The sequence below is a fragment of the Pan paniscus genome, chromosome 4 (genome assembly GCF_029289425.2).
Source record: "Pan paniscus chromosome 4, NHGRI_mPanPan1-v2.0_pri, whole genome shotgun sequence".
In the NCBI taxonomy this organism is placed as follows: domain Eukaryota; kingdom Metazoa; phylum Chordata; class Mammalia; order Primates; family Hominidae; genus Pan; species Pan paniscus.
In genome coordinates, this window is record NC_073253.2 from 93,439,956 (window position 1) to 93,460,640 (window position 20,685).

Here is a 20,685-nt window from a genome sequence, read left to right on the forward strand (position 1 = left end):
ATATTTCCATTGGAATGACTCAGGCTACTCACCAAATATTTACACGTCCTTTCACACCCTTACCTCTAAAGAGCCGTAATGCAATGAAGAATTTGTAAATCTGGAGATGTTCCAGAATCATATAAATCCTCATATTTTGAATTCAAAACCAAACACCTTAAAAGAGAAGACTAACCCTTATTGAAAGTATTAGGAACATTGCTTATAAATGTCAGAAAATAAAGATTGTAAATAATTTATCTAGCCCTGTGTATGTTTCACCAATGGAAGAAAGGCAACAACAATATACACATCAGGTTAGAAGTTGAACTCCACCTATTTTTAACTTTGAGTTGTGCATAGAGAAGAAGGAAATTCTTCTGGAGTCCATCAACTCATGGACAGATGTACATATGTTCTGAGTAATGCTCCAAGAAGTCTTTCTTTTTCTTTCTTCTCTTAATCAATTGCCTAATTAATTGCTTTTTTTTAGCAGTAAGCATCAGGTTGCCTGAGGGCAACTGCCTTCTGATGCATAGCAGAAAAGTAATTTGTAGTTTTAAATCCATGAGATCACTTTTGAGTCAAGATTCAAGACACCATCTCTCTCTGGCACTTTTCATGGACAAAGGCACTGAAGTATTAAAAAATGTAAGGGATAAAAATGTATGTTTAAAAAACAATGAAGAGTGAAAAAGATAATTAAATATACTAATTATTAGGCCATTGATAACTTTTAAGGAAGTAGTTTTAGTAGGGTGATATTGGAGTAAAAGCCTTTAATTATTTTATTAAAATCTGTAGTAATGACTGACATCATTGGGTGGGCTAAGTATGGACTCTACATAGACATTTCAAGCATTGCTGCTATATTTTCTGGATATTTTCTCTCTTCGAGTCATCAAAATAACTTTCACCTACCATTGACAAATGCCTCTAGTCAGGGCTGATCCCAATAAATGGTAGAATGATGGTGAGGTTTGATCCAACCACCTTTCTGCTTAGTTCTTGCTCTAAAACCCAGAGACCCAGTGCTTAGAGAGTCCTGTATGGGAGGAGCAGCTGCCTGTGTATTCTTCCTGGTTTAGGATAACGCACAGTCTCCCAATTTACTGCTTCATTAAACTCTGTCTACTTGATCTCCATTCTACCAGACACTGAATGTGGCAGCCATGAGTGGCACATGCAGGAAACCAATGCGATGGCTTCCTGAAAAGGTACCAATCTCAGCTCAAATGATCAGCTTTTATGAAGGTACTTTAGGAAGTATTTAATATGGGAAAGTTCAAACAACATAAGGAGGGTCCATTTGAAGGTGAGGGTCTATTTCTCTTTCCCCTTCTAATCACACCTCATAAGTCATTATTGGCTCTGCTTTTTTAATGCTGCCCTTGCCCAGAGTATTAAAGACAAAAATAGGGAAGTAAAGGGAAGTGGAAATTATTCATCAATATTTACTCTTCTTTCTATGTGTCCAGGGCACAGACACAGAGCTGTGGCATTCTGATGCATCTCTGGTTTCACCAGCTGCGGAAGTGCAGGTGTATGTTTTCTTGATACTGAGAGGTTCTGTAGATACGTTATTATTGACTTTTTCCTCTCAAGGGTCTTCTGCTCTTGATGCTTCCTGCAACATATGTAGATGTTTTATGGCAGGAAGCTATAGAATTGGGCCCACTGGGAATACTTTTATTAGAATCCAACATGGACTGAAATAAAGTCCTATTGCAATTGGGACAATTTGCAAGCTCTCCTACTTACTAGTACATTCCTAATTTCCAAAAGCTCGTCTCTTCCCTACACACAAAGCAGCCTGGGGAAATGTTGGTTGCCATATGTAAGTAAACCACAATTATGTTTCATTGTGCATGACCAGTCTATTAAGAGGTAGATTCATTATGTACTAGAGACAAAGGTATTTTCTCTCTTTCTCATTACTCTGATATCTAAAGTGCTAATAAAGGTTTTAAAATAATGTATGAGCAAGCACTGGATCCTTTCTTCTCCCAGGTCTCCCTCTTCAGGTCCTCAAATCAGATCCCTGATATCACAGTATGTGAATCCCCCATTGACTGAATCTCTGGACAGCATATAGAGTGGAGTATTGCTGAAATCACTTTCCTCTGCAGCTGCAATTTAATAATTCCAAAATAGTTTATCAAGGCAAAGAAAACATAGATTTATAAGAGCATTTGAAGGAAAACTTATTCCCACCATGTCTAAACTTCTCATCAAAAAGAAATATTTAGAAAATTCAGGATATATAGATTTTTTTCTGACTTCAAACACAGACCTGTTCATTACTTTGTCCATGCTAATATTTTACCAGAATCTCTGGTGGTACTGAAACTTAACATTATAAAGTTTTGGTTGTTGATGTTATTTTTTTACATTCACCTGAAAAATGCTGAATATGACATGATCAGAAAGTATTATTCCTAATTCACTTACCAATTGTGACATGTTGGGAAACATTTGCACATAATTCTTTGCTAGATACTGAGTTTCTGAGAAGGGGAATGAGAAAGGCAATATTTACAAAGACTGTTTTGCTGTAGGAGACATTTTCCTAAATTATTTTATTTCTTTCTGACAATTTATTTAAAGATAATTATAGCTATATGGGACAATTTGGCATACAGAAAAAACATAGATGATATAGGTAGCAGCTCAGTACTTTGATATCAAAGGTTTGTGTGAGCCTCTTTCTAATAATAAGGAATGGAAACAACCATGTTTCTCATGCACTTTTCTGAGCTATCAATTTATAAATAATTTATTTGTATTAAAACCATTACTGCTTTCTTTTAAATCAGAGGAGAATATAATTAGAAAATGTTTATTGCCACAGAAGCATAATAATGAATTTGAAAACCTGTCCATTATCTCACAAAATCCACATAAGACATGTGCCACTTGCACATAAAACAAAGCTGTTTAATCAGTATGAATGAAAGATCCTCAATCCTCGAGGCAGAAAAGGTTTAGAACAATATTGTCCTAGTGATGATAATAATAATTAGGTGCCATAAAGAATTATGTAAAACCTACAAAGCTAGTGGTAGAAATTAATGTTTTCCCCAAAGTATTAGTTACACATTGATTCTTGCAATGTTTTAGCCTAGGATTATAGGAAAAGGAAGCTTAAAACAGCATGAACAATCATCTCAGAACACATTTTTGGGAATTGTTCCTTTCTGAATTTTGGAATAATAGGAATTATAACTAGAAGAAAAGAGGAAGATAAAAGCAGAGAGGCATCTCAGTAAAAAACTGATGACCTTATTTTGTACATAGCAAAAGTTAGGCAGAAAAAAATTCCATTATTGGAACATTCAGGGTTTACTTCTCAGAACAATAGCCCCATGCTCTGTGCCACACAAGGGCAAAAAAGTCAAAAATTATTCACATACATGTACAATATTAATTGTAATCAGGTGGTGAAATTTTATATTCAAATTCCTCTATTTAGCAATATTACTTTAACTATTATCAAAGTAAAGCAGAGTTTAAATTGGGACTGAAAAGATAAAAGCAAATACTGCACCACTTCATAATTCATTCTGCATAATTTTAATTGTATCGCATTTTAAGGAGTAGCATCTTACTATGTAAAAAAAAAATGCATTTGACAAATACTTCTATCTCTGTTGATGTGACTGGATGCATTAGAAAAGATTTGTTCCAGGACAGAAAGAATTGCCTGCTTCCAAAATCTCTTTGTAAATCAGTTAGCCATAGTTCTTTTATTGTCCTTTATGGGAAGGATATTCAGGTTGTTGAGGCAAGTGTAGATTCATCAACCCTGGAAGGAACATTTTTACCCAGCCTCTCCTTGAATCAACCCTTTTTTCTGAATTATTAGTAAGCCATATTTCCAACAATTATAGTAAGTAGATCCATGAGAAAAACAACAAAAAAATGCTCTTGACTTTTTAGTGAACGTATGCTGGGGTCATTTTCTTAATTTTAGTGATTGATTGTTCCCCAATTCAATAATTACAGAATCTGTATGAAGAAAGCAGCTGCAAAGCTGCTGCTACAAGTAAGTAAAATATTACCCTCACATAAAAGGTCTCTCAAATGAATGGCTCTGTGCCTATTAGAGAAACTCTGTATTGTGATAAAACTACTGCAAATGTATGTGAAGAGCATAGGAATGTCAAGCAAATTCATTGTCTATAGTTATTACTTTCTTAGTTCTCTAAACTTTACTTACTAAATAATTAACACTAAAAACAAAACAAAAAAACAGCAACAGGGAAACAATACTTTTCATTGTGATTCTAAATCTGACTTCAGCACATGTTATAGCATTATTGTTCTCTGTGCTGTGATTTTGATTCAATTACCAACATTTTGTTTCAAAATGGAGTAGAACCCAATTCTGCAGAATGTAGTGCCTTAATTACCCTTCATTTACAGTACTCCCTTTCTTTTAACCAGATTTGTACTATGAGTTAAATTTGAATAAGCACATACCAAAATACTTTATTATTTGATATTTAAATATGTGTTTACCTTAAGTACTTTTGAACAGCCTCATTGTATTCCTTGAAACAATTAAACATTATACCTTTTAAAAAATTATCTGACTATTCTTTGGATATATCTTAATGGGGGAAAAGTCAGATTTCAAATGTGTTAGCAAGATATCTTACTGTGACTTTTAACCATGAAGTTTATATTGATGCAAAGGCTCCATTTAAAAAGAAAGTTGCCATAATATGCAACTCATTTTAAATCTCAATACATAATTGACAGGGCTAATTCAGTTTCTTTGAAGGAAGGCTCAACTTCCGATCATATTTTTCCTGAAAAACCCTAATTATTATATTTTACTGGTTCTTTAGTGGAATAAACCAGCCTTTCTCTGCTGTTTAGTTTAGAGCTATAATGACTGTCCAGATACATAAACCAAGAACCGGCGAAGAGCTTGTGCCATTGTCCAGTGAATTCAAGTTTCAGGAATAGTCACATATTCATGGAACCAATGTTTATTGAACATCTACAATGGACAAGGTACATTTTTGGTATTGGAGAGCAACAATAAACAAAATAGACAACACCCCCTACATTCATAGAGCTTGCGTTCTAGTTGCAGAAACAATAACTCAGGAAAAAATTAAATATTTATTATATTGTTTATAAAATTTCTAACAAGGAATAAAAGCCTAACAGTGAAAAAGGAACATGTGTGCATGGGGGCAGGGTGGGGGTCACGGGTGGGGCAGTGTCTCTATATATGTTAGCCTAGGAAAAAACCGCTTCCAGATAATTCAAGAAATGCATTGAACTAATTCAGTTTATACCCTGAGAGAAACACAGCACTTTATTAAAGAATCAAAATGATGTTTCTTCCAGTGAATTCTGATGAAAATGTGGTAAGAAACATGCTCCTCAAGAAGTATATTTGAATCTAGTATAATAAGCAGAAAACAAATCTATTACATTGCGTATTGATATGTTTGGGCTAGTTGGGTCTGTCTTTACCATTATCTTTCACAAAACTGAAAGATTCTGAGGAACAACAAGCAAGTTGTTTCACCTCAGTTGGAGGTCTAGAATTGCAAATGAATTAACAGTAAGGGAAAAAAAATATTTTGGCTCCAAACTTCAGTCCCACATGTGTTAGAGTGGATTATAAAACACACAAGAACAAGTGATCTTTCAGGTTACTTGGCAAACTAAACTTAAGCATCTTAATATAGGAACCATAAAATAATATTGCACATTTTTGTAGTTCCAACAAGCACTTTGAATTATTTTTAAATAAATTTTTAATAAGTAGTTTTGACTGAAGGAAAACTATCATGGTAATGATGCAAAATATACTAAAAAAATAAGGAACATTTCTCACTGAAAGACACTGGAAATACATATACCTGCCTTTGAAGAGATGTCAGCACATCACATTTAAGCCATCTAGTCTGTAGAAAGATGACAGGGTATCTTATACTTTCTGTAAGATATTTAATATCCCTCTATCATTTTCCCATCAGAAGAATTTGTAAATTTCCCAAATCCGTGTTCAAGTTACTCTGCCTCTCAGGATTCTCAGAGCAGCTGCCAATTTCTAGTACCAAATGTAGAGAAGGATCTCTCATGACCATAAATCAATTCTGTCACCATTTGGGATTACATAAGGACATAGAAGGAAAGACTTTGATCTGGACACTAAATCCAATTAACAATGAGCTAGACATTGGAGCAATCAGTCCCTTTTTCAGCAATCTCTTTTCTGAAGCGTCCTTGGCCTGAGATCCATTGAGATGAAGGTCCTTGTGGGCTCAAAGACAACTCTCTCATAGCCAGTATTTGGACCTGCTCTCAGCAAGAGCCAGTGTTCCTATGATATAACCTCTTTCAGATTCTGGTCTTAGCTAAACTACATCTGGTGAAGAGTGATCTGTGTGTGAAATCTAATGAAGCACTCCACAACTGGCTTCTAAAACCTGGGTCCTGATGGAGGCAGATGAGTTTTATTAAAATGTTACCAAGCCACTAATTTTGTTATTTGAAGAGCCCCACTAAGAGTTGCTTACAGAATTCTTTGCTATTTTTCAAAGAACTAAGAAGCAAAAGTTGGAATTTTTGTTAGCGGTGTTTCATCTTTCAGATACGATCATTCTTGCTCAGCATACCCACCTTCCTCACTAAAATGAAAGGCAATAATTCCCGTAGGAATTAAGCTGCCTCTGCCAATTTCATTTTCACTAGAACCAATCAAGAAAAGACCATAACATCTTTTATTTCTCAGCAGAGTTCTTCTCTGTTCCTAAACACGGGTTACTTAGCCAATTATTGTGAACATATGGATCTTCCATATTTATATGATTTAATATCAGTGATGACAATCTATCTCAAGGGAACTGACTCATGTAAGAAAAAAAGTTTTCTGGATTTGGATTTTTCAAAAAGGTGGCCAGGGTTTTCTTCTCTAAGGGAAAATCCCCTTCAAGCTGCCTGTAGAGATGTGTTTTCTAATTATGTGTAAGGCATGCCAGGAGGGGCCTGACACCTGTGTAGGGGAGAGATTCTGAGTACTGTGGTAGTGACCAGGGTCAGGTGGCTCAGGTTAGAGATGCCAGGTGTACACGCCCCAGGCCAGTTTCACAGGCAGCCATTGTTTCCCCAAATCTAGACAAGACCAGAATGTCAGTGATGAACAACCTTGAGGGAGCTAGTTCTCACAGCGCTGTGTATCCAACTGTGTTGGAAATTACCCAGGGAAGCCTGTTTCAACAGGACTTCTAGCTGCAGTTGTAGGCCCAAAAGGTTCAAGGGAGTCTTTGAACTTGAGGATGCCTATCATTCCCAGGTTTTGAAAGCTTCTAAGAACCGCTAGCTGCCAGTCGCCAGGAAACAGAGAAAGGAAGTTAATAAGCTAACTCACTTGAGCCGTAATTTATTGCAGTTCATGTTTTTCCCTGTCTTTTTCGCACATTTGGAATGCAGTGTTACCACAGAAAGATCTGCTCCTCGGAATGTATTTTGAATCTTTTTTTCTAATCCTTGCTTCACAGAGTTTCATATTATCTGAAAAAAATATATGCTTTTAGTTATTCCTGTTGGTAAAATTTCTATAGGATCCAGCCACAGCAAGCTCATAGATACACCTAGAGATTAATAGACATATAGTCTAATAGACTCACCTTCATTTCTACTGACTTCTAGTGACAGGCACAGACTGCTGTATTGCATGACGCAGTGAAAGAACTTAAGAAAAATAATCCGAAATTGGAATGTGAGGTCCCATGCTGCAACTACTGCTTTAGGACCTGGGGATAGTTTTCCTAACCTTTCTACAGTTTTAGATCTATAAAGTGGCCTTAATAAAACATGCCCTATATCTCAAGATGTTTGCGTATGAATCAAAGGAGATAATTTATTTAAAAGCTGTTTGATAAGGGCAATATCCTGCAGAAATAAGCATTTTGATTTTTACAGATATGCTACATCCAGAGCTTTCCCAAATTTGGGTTGCCTACTATTGAATATTTTATTTCTTAGGCCTCTTGCATTTATATAATTATATAATTCTCCACTCTGGGTGATAATTATATGTATATGAAGAAAAACCCTCGATAAGGGGAAATAGAAAAAGTTGGATATCTTCCTCCCCTAATGTTGCTCCCCTGTGGGTCCAGTACCTGGCCATGGTGGACTAATCACAAGAGAAATGCACTGCAGACATTCCTTCAAGCTTCTGAGGTATTTTTTTTTAAACTATAAAAGTCAAAGCACCATGAGAAACATGCCATCTTGAAGGGGAAAGACCCATTAATTGAACCAGGGGTGGAGTAACTTCTAATGGGGAAAAACAATAAAAGGTAGTTAAAGATAGTGTTTTCAAAAACCTCTGCTCTGCCAATTCTCATGAAAAATACATAAGTCGTAGGACATTTGATTCTGGCCCTTAGGTGATTTGCAATTCAATGTGCCCAATCCTTCTGACCTCACTGACCAGAAAATAGCCAATGAAATTATTATTAATAAAGCAAATGAATGTTGTTCATGTTTTATGTTGTTGTCGTATATTAGGAGTTATTTAGGGATGAATGGGGAGTGTATGGCTGCTGAGTTGACAATGTGGTTTTAATATCACTACTGATTGTCTACTGTCAAATTTGCATCACATCACCTTATAAAGTTTCCTTCTTCATTTGAGTAATCATAATTTAATTTCATAATGGCCAGCTATTTCTATCAAAGTATTTCTTATTTTTTTATTCTTAAATTGTTTAATTTTTCTTCCAAGACTTCCTCAGAATAGATTATCTAATAAAATTATTGGAAGAATCTAGATGCTTCTTTTTTATTCCCAGTTAAGTTTTTGAGTTAAAAGTCCTGTCTTCTAGCTCATGACAATTTTTGTGTGTGTGTTCTCAGGTCACTTCTCTACTTGTTGGGGCAGTTTATCATCTCTTGGTTTTCAAAGGTACTTAAACTACAACTTCCTCTGAAAATCAAATATTCTTTCTCTTTTTCCATGTCAAATACTTGCAGATAAAACAACATTGTGAATTCTCATTTTTAAAAAATACAGCTGTAGAAATAAGAGATATTATTTAAAACTTCCTCTGGAAGTAACATTGTAAGTAAAACTTGAAAATGAATTACTATCTTTTAAAAGTAAATGTGAATCTAAACTTGATGTATTAATAATGGAGGGAAATCAAGAAGCCAATAACAAACAACCCCGTGTAAAAAATGGGCAAAAGACACAAACAGACACATCTCAAAAGAAGACATACAGGTGGCCAACAAGCATATGAAAAAATACTCAACATCACTGATCATTAGGGAAATGCAAATCAAAAACAAAATGAGACACCAACTCACACCAGCCAGAATAGCCATTGCCACAAAGTCAAAAAATAACAGATGCTGGTGAGATTGCAGAGAAAAGGGAATGCTTATACACTGCTGATGGGAATGTAAATTAGTTTAGCCACTGTGAAAAGCAGTTTGGAGATTTCTCAAAGAACTTAAAATAGAACTACCATTAGAACCAGCAATACCATTACTGGGTATATACCCCCCAAAATATAAATCATTACACCATAAAGACACATGCATGTACATGTTCATCACAGCACTATTCACAATAGCAAAAACATGGAATCAACCTAGGTGCCCATCAATAGTGGACTGGATTGTTGGGAGCAAGCCCCCCAAAATCTGGCCATAAACTGGCCCCCAAACTGGCTATAAACAAAATCTCTACAGCACTGTAACACGTCCATAATGGCCAAGCTGGAAGGTTGTGGATTTATGGGAATGTGGGCAAGGAACACCTGGCCCGCCCAGGGCGGAAAACCGCTTAAAGGCATTCTTAAGCCACAGACAACAGCATGAGAGATTTATGACTTAAGGGCATGTTCCTGCTGCAGTTAACTAGCCCAACCTATTTATTTAATTCAGCCCATCCCTTCGTTTCCATAAGGGATACTTTTAGTTAATTTAACATCTATAGAAAAAATGCTAATGACTGGTTTGCTGTTAATAAATACGTGGGTAATCTCTGTTCAGGGCTCTCAGCTCTGAAGGTTGTGAGGCCCCTGATTTCCCACTTCACACCTCTATATTTCTGTGTGTGTGTGTCTGTGTCTTTAATTCCTCTAGCGCCGCTGGGTTAGGGTCTCCCTGACCAAGCTGGTCTCCACACTGGATAAAGAAAATGTGGTACATATACATCATGGAATACTACACAGTCATAAAAAAGAATGAAATCATGTCCTTTGCAGCAATGTGGATAAAGCTGAAGGCCATTATCCTAAGCAAATTGACACAGGAATAGAAAACCAAATACCGCCTGTTTTCACTTTCAAGTAGGAGCTCGATATTGAGTACAAATGGGCATAAAGATGGGAATAACAGATACTGGGGTCTGTTTGAGAGGGGAGTCTGGGAGATGGGTAAGGGTCAAAAAACTACCTATTGGAAACTGTGCTTATTCCCTGGGTGATGAAATAGTTTGTACGCTAAATCCCCACAACATGCAATTTACCTATGTAACAAACCCGTACATGCATCCCCTGAACCTAAAATAGAAGTTGAAAGGAAAAACAAAAAATGAAACAATTGGAATCACTTGGGGAAAAAAAGACATAGTTGTGGAGAGCAGGATTTCAGAACAAAGCTGCTTTGAAAAATACGGACTTTGACACCCAGGATATGCAGAGGTTTGAAAAGGTACAGGAAATGAAAGGATTCTTTGGATATATTTTTAAAAAGGGAAATAATTGATTTAATACAGGAATCATAGGACACAATTGCAAAAAAAAGATATAACTGTAAAAAATGTTAAAATTAAAGTTCCCGATATGTCTGACTTAACTAAAATTTGAACTTGCATTAAAGGAAGCAAAGACCAAGGAGATGACAATCTTTTTGGAAGAAAGCAAAGCCTAGCAGCTGGAGACCTGGAAGTCTTCCATGGACAAGAGACAGACAGCTTGAAATATGGGAGTTAAATCAAAAGATTCAGCTTAATAATGAATATATTCAGGTGGACTTAGCAAAGCTAAGAACTCTAATGACAAATTGAAAAGTTCAGTGCATTTCAGAGTTAACTAGTAAACATGAGTCAAATTTCTTTAAGGCTGAATTAAACAAAAGGAAATTTCTAAGTTTTTCCATGAAGCTAACATCTGTATTTATTACAATATCATAGTAGAGCAACATTAATGTGAATGAAATAATTATGTAAAAATATAACATCTACTACTGACATTTTGGAAACAAATGTCTTGAATAATCATTTTCACTGGTCCTGAAATAATGAGCATTTTAATTTTTATGGACCTTAATTTTTCTTAAGCCTTTTAATTTTAATTTTTATAGGCCTTTATTTTTCTTAAATCAAGCCCATTTTAAGACTTATAAGAGCTTTGAATATAAAAACAACTTGTTTCTGTAGAATAGTTGTTCTCAAACAACTCTACACATTGGAATACTGTGTGGAATTTTAAAAACACTAATGCCTGAAGTCCAGGCCTGGAAATTCAGCTCTAATTTGTATGGAAGTGCAGTCTGGGAAATGGGGGCTTTTTAAAGCTCCCCAGGTAACAACAATGCACAGCCGTGTTTGAGAACCAATGACGTAAAAGGAATAAGAAAAAAAAAATCAGTTGATGCTTGTTTACAAGAATACAGCAAGCTACTTTAGCACAATCATCTGCTTAATGCACTGTCTCTTCAATTTATTTTCCAGCTGGGACTGAAATTATTGACCACAGAATGTTTATGCAGTTAGTAACACTCATTCCAATTAAATAATTTTCTTTCTGTTGTTTCTTTCCACGGGGTTGCGCAGTAGTAGCTGATATTCTAAACAGGTGTCTCCATTAATGTGAATTTGCAAAACCAAATATCAACAGAGCTTCTTGTTAAATATGCCAATACTGTTTGTGATGGCTTCTAGTTCTGTCATTTGGAACTCACTGTGAGCCGCCAAGAACAATTAGTAACAGGCATCTGCTGCTCAAGTTTACTATATAAGAATTCCAAAATGATTTAATCATCTTTTTGGTAACTGTGCTTTTTATCAAACAGAAAATTATCCATGCAAATTATTAACTTTCAACTCATGAATAACAGTGAGGAATTTTATGCAGTCTTAGAAACAAAACATTCCTCACTGATGACCTAAAAAGTACCCACACTTTTTCACAGATGAGAAAATTAGCCCCAAGAGGTTGATGTGATTCACTTGTTACCACATATCCAAATGAGACAAAGCCCTACCTGGAACAAACACCATCTGTTTCTCAGTCCACTATTCTTTCTGTAATACAATAGCTTCTCTCGGAGATTTCAGAATACTACAAGTAAATATTTTTTAGTTGCTGGAATCAGACTTTCTATAAACTTAAAGGCTATTTTACAACCTTGATGAAAACATAAATTGATTTCTCAGAGTTCTTATATTTCTTATCAGAGAAACTTGTATCAAAGTTAACTATTAAAAGAAAGTGACCAACATTTAAATTTCTCAAAAGCTTGTATCACGTTTCACCAGAAATAGTTCCATTAATTGAATGCATTTCTTTAAAACTGTTGATTGGTTCTATTAATGTCCATTTCTTAAGTATACCTCTAATTTGGATCAAAAGTTCCAACATTTCATCTAATGAGAGACAAGAGAGCCAGTCTAAAGCCCAGTTTCCACTTATGAAATAGAGTTCATGAAACATGGCTTTCATTCATGCAACAGCTTACACAGCCCTACGGTGGGGCTGCTGTTTATTGTATTTTGGAGGACTCTCAAATTCTCACCAGCATGCAGACCAGTGTGGTTAGCCTCTAAGCTCCTATTTTAGTTACTGGTGCCTTCCTTTTGCCCCTATATGACATTATTTGTAGCTTAAGTTAAATTTTCTTGACAAGCATTACCATATTCACAGCTTTATATTGGAGATCAAAATTTCTAGTCCGTGCAGCTGCCTTTGCAAGGTTTTATTTGCCCCTTTCTGTGACTGTGTTTTAATGGAAGAATTGTATAACAGCAATGGACTTTATCTTCACATGAAACTTCACAATTTCAAACTCAGAGAGTTGTATTATATTTCCTTTATACTCTTCAAAGAAGGAAACTGTGACATCCCCTACTCAGGTGTTGCTATGTGTCATGCTATTTCTAAATACATGACTGTGTTTTTATAATATTCTTTCATTGTGGTTCATTAAATTTTTCATCTATTGTAAAAAAAATTAGTGCACCAATTACAGAAATGATTCTATCCCATGTTAAGAATAAAAGTTTTGTTTTTTGATTTATTTTGTTTTCCATGGAAGTCTCTAAATCTCTTTCTTGTTTGCTCTTTTAGTTATTGGTGGCTTCCTTTGATGCATTATGTCATTCTTGCCTCAATTTAATTTTCCTGGCATGCGATACCTGGGTTTGAATTCCAGCTCCATCATTTCCTAGTTATGTGATCCTTAGAAACTTATTTAAACTCCATAATTTCTGGTTTCCTATGAATATAAATGAAACTAATAATAGTACTAATATCAAAGTATTATTACTAGGGCTAGACATAAGGCATATAGCAGGTGTCCAGTACAAAGTAGTTTTTTGAATGTGAGTTATTTTATTGTTTGCACAATTGGAGATAGTGGTAAGAGTGAACAACAGAGAGCTAAAGAGCAAAAAAGAGGCTGTATGAGTTCGTTCTCATGCTGCTAATACCCAGGACTGGGTAATTTATAAAGGAAAGAGGTTCAATTGACTCACAGTTTCACAGGGCTGGGGAGGCCTTGGGAAACTTACAATCATGGTGGAAGGGAAAGCAAACACATCCTTCTTCGCACGGTGGCAGCAAGGAGAAGTGCTGAGCAAAGCAGGGGGAAAGCCCCTTATAAAACCATCAGATCGCATGAGAACTCACTCACTATCACGAGAACAGCATGGAGGTAACTGCCCCCATGGTTTAACTACCTCCTGGCAGCTCCCTCCCACAACACATGGAGATTATGGGAACTACAAGGTTAGATTTGGGTAGGGACACAGCCAAACCATATCAGAAGCCAACTCCAATTTTGACCTCTGGGATCAGTAAAACCTATTGGTATAGGGAGAGGGATCCCAAGATTCCTTGTTGGTTGTCCTCCATCGCTACAATAAAGGAGAAAAATAGATTTAGTCACTGGATCCAAACAGGTCAATGTTTCTCTAGATTGAATGCCCATTAACTCCTTAATATTATCAGCACAGATTGTACTGCACAAGTTACACATTCCTATGGTAACAAAAAGCATGAAAAGATTATAAAGGGTAATTGGGTTTCAGTACCTCTCAGTTTTTTAGCAAATTTGTATATTTCACTTATCATCTTTACTGTCTTCACTGAAGAATATTTCTGGCTTTCTAAATAACGTCTTCAGGACATATCCTTCCCTCCTCAGAGTGTTTAATGAATGTACACAGAAGCCTGCTGTGTTCTAAGAGCAAACATGAAAATAATTTTTAAGCTATCTTTTTCTGTCAAAAATTAAAAAATCAATAGCAAACTAATGGCTCTATTTCCTGCATTCATATTATAACCTCAAGTATAATAGGAGATTTCTATATACATTTATATTCTTAAGGTTATAAAATGCTTTACTAAAACTTCATATTTGGGTAGTAGGAATTCAAGGAAAGACAATACAAAGTATATCACAACTCCACTGTAGTATACTTTGTTTCTCTCATTTTTGAAACTATATAACATTACAACTTCCACTTTTGAATGTATTGACAGATATCTTCTTCATAATTTAAATTTGAACACAGACGTGTTCTTTAATTAATCTTTCCTTTGCTACAAGATCATTTAGCAGACAAATACAAAAATTTTATGTGTCTATATTTTTCTTAACTTGTTCATAAAAGGTTAAAAGCCTCAGGTAACATGATAAAATAAAATTCAAAGAATTAATAAGCCTAAAACATAAATTATTCATCAAGGAAATGAGATATAATACAGCCATGTTACGTTTTTACCTAAAATAAGAATGAAAAGAACATCTGATAAATAGTGCGGAAAATCAAGCAAGAGAATGGTTAGGTTTCAAGGTGAAAAGTCTGGTCCTCTTTTATAACTTAACTGAGGAAGAAATCACATCAGTTCAGGAAAGAAGTCAGAAGTCGAAGCAAAGTGATAAAATAGGGATTTCGGTATTATTGAATTTAGCACCTGAACTGAAAGAGTGTAAAACCTTAGTCTTTCCTGATGAACACTGGGCATTAAAAAAAATTATTTGCACTACAGGCCAGAAAAGTTAAGAGGTGAGATGCAAAGGTGACAGTTTGACAGGTTTACCCAGGTGTGGGATCATTTGACCAAAAGTCTGAAATCTCTACATTGATGAATTTGTAAGTAATGGAAGTGGGAAGAAATTCACAGTGATTGATGGCTTTACTGTCAGAATTAGACTGAAATGCTTGCCAATATTAAGAGAAGGTCAAATAATGAAAACACAATTTATTTCTATAAATTTTCCCAGGTTATGAGAACTTTCAGATACATTATCTTGCTAAAGCTTGTCAATGATTTTAAAGTAGATATGTCAGGAATTATTGTTTTGATTTTACAGAGAAGGCACTGAGCCTCAGAGAAGGAGCTGCCTAAGGTGCGAATCATAATCAAAGCCCTCACTCAAGTTTTCTGACTCAAACTTTTATGCTCTTTTCAATATGCTATGCAAGGAAGAGAAGGAGATAAATACATACTTAACATTTATTTTTTTCAGGAACAACACATTTGTCATTCCATTCAATCTTCATGACACCCCAATATTAACCAATGATAAAGAACTATCATTTACTCTAGCCCTATTATATTTTTCAGGACATGCATATCTATTATTCCTAAATGCTCATAATAGCACTGCAAGGTAGTGTTAATATTTCCATTATGCAGATAAAGAAAATGACTCACAGATTAGAAGACTAGCCCAGGATCCACCAAGCATCTTTTAAAAACACACAGCTCATGTCACCTAGCCCCTTCTGTTTAACTCACTAATGGATCCCCACTGGTCTTAAATAATGATTTGCTATGTGAAGTCTTAATCTTCTTTCTCCAATCTGATATTGCCCCATTATTTTCCTTGTTATCACCCTTGTCCCATTCTCTTTGCATGAAACTCTAGCCTCATTCACCCAGTTAACTCTTTTATTTCCTCAGACAAACCTTCCTGACTAAACCAGTCTCTACCATCACATTCATTCAGTTTTTACTCTTGTACGGCCTCTTTTTGATAGCACTTCAACAGCTATAATTTTATATGTATCTGTAAAATTAGTAGAATATTGTTTCTCTCACCCCAAATCATAACTTAGATGAGGGCCAGGACCCTGTCTTTCTTTTTCTTGCCATTTTATCACCAGCTTCAGTATGGCACTTGCACAAGACTTTTTAAAACAAAGATTATTTATTCTTTTATTTAACAAACATTTGTAGCATACTTCAATGTGCCACACTAAAACTGTAGAATGTGCCAATAGAAAAGAAACAGTATCTTGAATGGATCTGCTCTTTCATAAAGTAACTCTCATTCTTGACTTATTTCTTCCTAATTATATAACCTAGTGTTATATAGGTGAGAAATTTTTCAACATATTGGTGGTGAGCTTTTCTGTATCTCTTTGGATGTCTTTAATTGGCTCCATTTTTCAAAGACAAGTCCAAATAAGCATTCTTCACAGAAGCTGTTTATTATTAGTAGTAGTAGTAGTATTCACTTTCTCCCAACTTACAGGAACTGTTCACTTTTACACACTTTTATGATACCTTGGTTTTACCACATAATCTGTCTATTTTATGGTATAGTTCTTGAATGTGAAATTCTTTAGCTAGTAAATTCAGATTCTTCATTACAGAAGCAATGTCTAATTCATCTTTCTGGCCTTTGCAGTTCTAGAATAGTGATTTGCACATAGTCGGGACTCAGGAAATTCATGTTAATAGAGAGCCCATGACTGCAGAGACATCCTGGTCAAAAGGGTTGGTGTTATCAGTAAGGTGCCAGAAACCTAAAAGCATAGCTCCCTTTGACTTGCTTCTATTTCCAGACATTTCATATGTTGTGGTGTATGTAATTTCCACTCAAACACCAACTGGATTCCTACAATTCGCTTCAATTCTGACAGTAGCTACCTAAAGTTAATGTCAGTTACAGGTTTGAGGGCTTAGTCTCACGAGACTACCCTCACTTCAGAAGTTTCACACTTCTGAGGTATGGGGACCACCCATACTATTGATCAACTTGCTATAAATGCAGGGTTCTCATGATCCTCTTTCAGTTTTATATAATTCACTGCAATGACTGACAAAACTCAGGAGTGCCCTATTTATTACTACAGTTTTACTATAAAAGATACAACTCAGGAATAGTCAAATGGAAGAGACGCATAGGACAAGGCTAGGGGCGTAGGACCTGTGCAGAACTTCCATATCCTTTCCAGGCTCCCAACACATCTATGGGCTCACCAACCCAGAGGTTCCTTGAGCCTCACTGTTTCAGGGTTTTTATACGGGCTTTTCTTTTGTATATGTGATTGAATAAAATATTGGTCACATGATTAAATTTAATCTCCAGTCCCTCTTCTCTTAGCAGGTTAGGGAGTGGGATTGGAAGTTCCACCTCTTTAATCAGATGGCTTGTGATGAATAACAAAAGACAATTATATCTGAGGAATTTCCAAGGGTTTTAAGAACTCTATGCCAGGAACCCAGGAAGAAGCCCGAATGTATTTTTTATTATATCACATGATAGAATTGGGAAGGAAAGGTGGTTGGAAGACATAACCCCACCGCTAACCTTGTTGCCAATGAAAGTCAACCAATCTATGCCTCATATTGAGGAATTTTGATAGAAATAAAACCGCTTTCCTCCAAATTTGCTAAAAACCCAAGAATATGAGTTGAATTAAAAAATTATCTTTAAACCATTTTTTGATAAACTAAAAAATGTCTTGAAAACAACATAAAAATTAAGATTTTGATTTCAGATCAAAAGAATATGTCAACAACTTCTAAACAATTCCTGCTAATGAATCTACTATATATATTTTGGAACATTTAATGAAGTGATAACATTCATAAATGGGCTTAAATACTGGAGACATTCATTCTCATTCTCTCTCTCTCTCTCTCTCCTCTCTCATGCTCATGCACTAGATTGCTTGCTTTCATTTTTCCTCCTTCCTCAAACAGAACAACCATCACTCTCGAACAGCAGACACATGAAGATCTACTGCTCCACATTTCCATGTAGCAGGAATGTTTTAAAATTTAAACATTTTTAAATCAGCTTGGCTGATTTTAGGGATCCCATTCTGCCATTCTCTCCCAAGTAAGAATCAGAAAAAAATCTATCATAGCAGCAATAAAAGGATGAGAGAGAGAGAAATTGGAATCTTCAAAATGTATGCATGCTCATGTTTGTGGGGGGAGGAGACACATATTATTAGATGGAGGAATAGATAAGATCCAACCGCATCAAACAGCAGGGAGGCAAATGCATAGGACCTCTTTATGGTGAAATTTAAGAGAAGCTGCACAGACTTTCACACCATGCAAAGCATATATATCAAAATTATCATGCTGCATTTAGACTATTTTATAAACTAAAAATTATATTTGGATTCACTGAGATATTTTACTTGCCCGACAGAAAAAAAAATTACAAATCACACTATGAAAGCTTAAAGATTACATTCACTAACATGAACGTTTTAAGTCTTACATAGCTGTTTCTCCTTCCTTCTTGACAAAATATGGTATTGGGTGATTGTGCTGCTTAGTTACCATCCCATTAGATGCAGTCAATCTTAGCTTTTCATTTTCTAAGATTCTAATGAAAGCCATGGACCACTTCTCCAGAAAATATAACTCACATTAATATAATTTGGGATAATTCATAGATGCTCTAAAGCCTAGGAAAATCCTTAGACAGAAGAGAGGAGTATGCAAACACAGTTTCCCAGAACTTCTGCCACTCAGATCAGATCATTTTCTGAAAATATGGTGGATAACAGAGCTGTTCTCCTTCTTGCACTGGAGAAACTTGTGCAAAATATATAGGTTGCCCTTAAGGCCATACAGAAATATCCAATATTTTTAACAGAACAGTCTGATTTACCACATCTAAAATTATAACACAGGGTTCTGTTTCCATTTCAAATCCTTAAAGCTTTTGATTTGTTTAGTACTGAGAGAAAAAGAAATACAAAGAGATGCATACATCAAGTCAACACCTTCATCCCTAGAGTTTCATCAGGCTATTTACATCTCAAAAGAGATCTTCTAGTAGCGACTGAAGCAGCATGGCCAAGCCGTGTGGGGCGCGCCTGAGTGGAGAAGCCCTTAAACAGGTGGAGGTCTTCAGGCAGAATCTTTTCCAGGAGGCTGAAGAATTCCTCTGCAGATTCTTGCTACAGAAAATCATATATGTGAATCAGCTCTTGCAAGAGGACTCCCTCAATGTGGCTGACCTGACTTCCCTCCGGGCCCCACTGGACGTCCCCATCCCAGACCCTCCACCCAAGGATGATGAGATGGAAACAGATAAGCAGGAGAAGAAAGAAGTCCCTAAGTGTGGACTTCTCCCTGGGAATGAGAAAGTCCTGTCCCTCTTTGCCCTGGTTAAGCCAGAAGTCTGGACTCTCAAAGAGAAATGCATTCTGCTGATTACGTGGATCCAACACCTGATCCCCAAGATTGACGATGGAAATGAGTTTGGGGTAGCAATCCAGGAGAAGGTGCTGGAGAGGGTGAATGCCGTCAAGACCAAAGTGGAAGCTTTCCAGACAACCATTTCCAAGTACTTCTCAGAACGTGGGGATGCTGTGGCCAAGGCCTCCAAGGAGACTCATGTAATGGATTACTGGGCCTTGGTGCATGAACGAGATGAGGCAGCCTATGGGGAGCTCAGGGCCATGGTGCTGGACCTGAGGGCCTTCTATGCTGAGCTTTATCATATCATCAGCAGCAACTTGTAGAAAATTGTCAACCCAAAGGTTGAAGAGAAGCCATCTATGTACTGAACCCAGGACTAGAAGGAAAATAAATGATCTATATGTTGTGTGGAAAAAAAATTAAACTTAAAAATTTTTAAATTATTTACACATATGGGATCCCCTAGTTTTCTTTTGAGTTTATTTCAAAAGAAAACTAGGGGATCCCATATGTGTAAATAATTTTTAAATGTGTAGTAAGACTCATCCCCTCCATTTAACCAGTAAGAAATATAAACATAGTCATTTTTAATGATCCTCTTATATTTATGTTTTTAGCAAGTGGTGAATTCACCATTACAGACAGATTCATACATGCCCTGACTTTTGAGTCAATAAGATAAGACCTAGTAATACTTATTTTTACCAAGCATCCCAAATGACGGATTAGTCATAAACTGTGATATTTCTTAGAACTTTTAAAATCCTCGGTTCATATATATTAAACCTACCTCAGGAGGTCTCTGAAAAAATGCAAATGGTAAACAGCTTCACCCAAGACCCACTGAATCAGACTCTGTAAGGGGTGGGGTCTGGGAATGAACCTTTTCAGGAAGCTCCCAATATTATTCCAATTCACACCAAAGTTTGAAACCTACTTCACTGGAAGTTCCTTCCAGCCCTGTGATTTTTATGATCCTGGTTTATGACTAATCAGCCTAAATTTTACTTGGTAGACCACACATCTCCCTGCC

At 36.0% G+C, this 20,685-nt stretch overlaps 1 protein-coding gene across 1 annotated transcript; it reads left to right on the forward strand.

The window, feature by feature from the left end:
* The first annotated feature begins 19,290 nt into the window (after nt 1–19,290).
* On the forward strand, nt 19,291–20,065 carry LOC100973071 (proteasome activator complex subunit 2-like). Its single transcript, XM_034959607.3, has one exon. It carries the CDS (start codon nt 19,301–19,303, stop codon nt 19,973–19,975), a length of 675 nt encoding a protein of 224 aa, XP_034815498.1. The 5' UTR covers nt 19,291–19,300; the 3' UTR covers nt 19,976–20,065.
* The last annotated feature ends 620 nt before the right edge of the window (nt 20,066–20,685 follow it).

What these genes read in the sequence shown, in the direction of transcription:
- LOC100973071 (XM_034959607.3), top strand. Translation starts at nt 19,301, where the DNA reads ATGGCCAAGCCGTGTGGGGCGCGCCTGAGTGGAGAAGCCCTTAAACAG.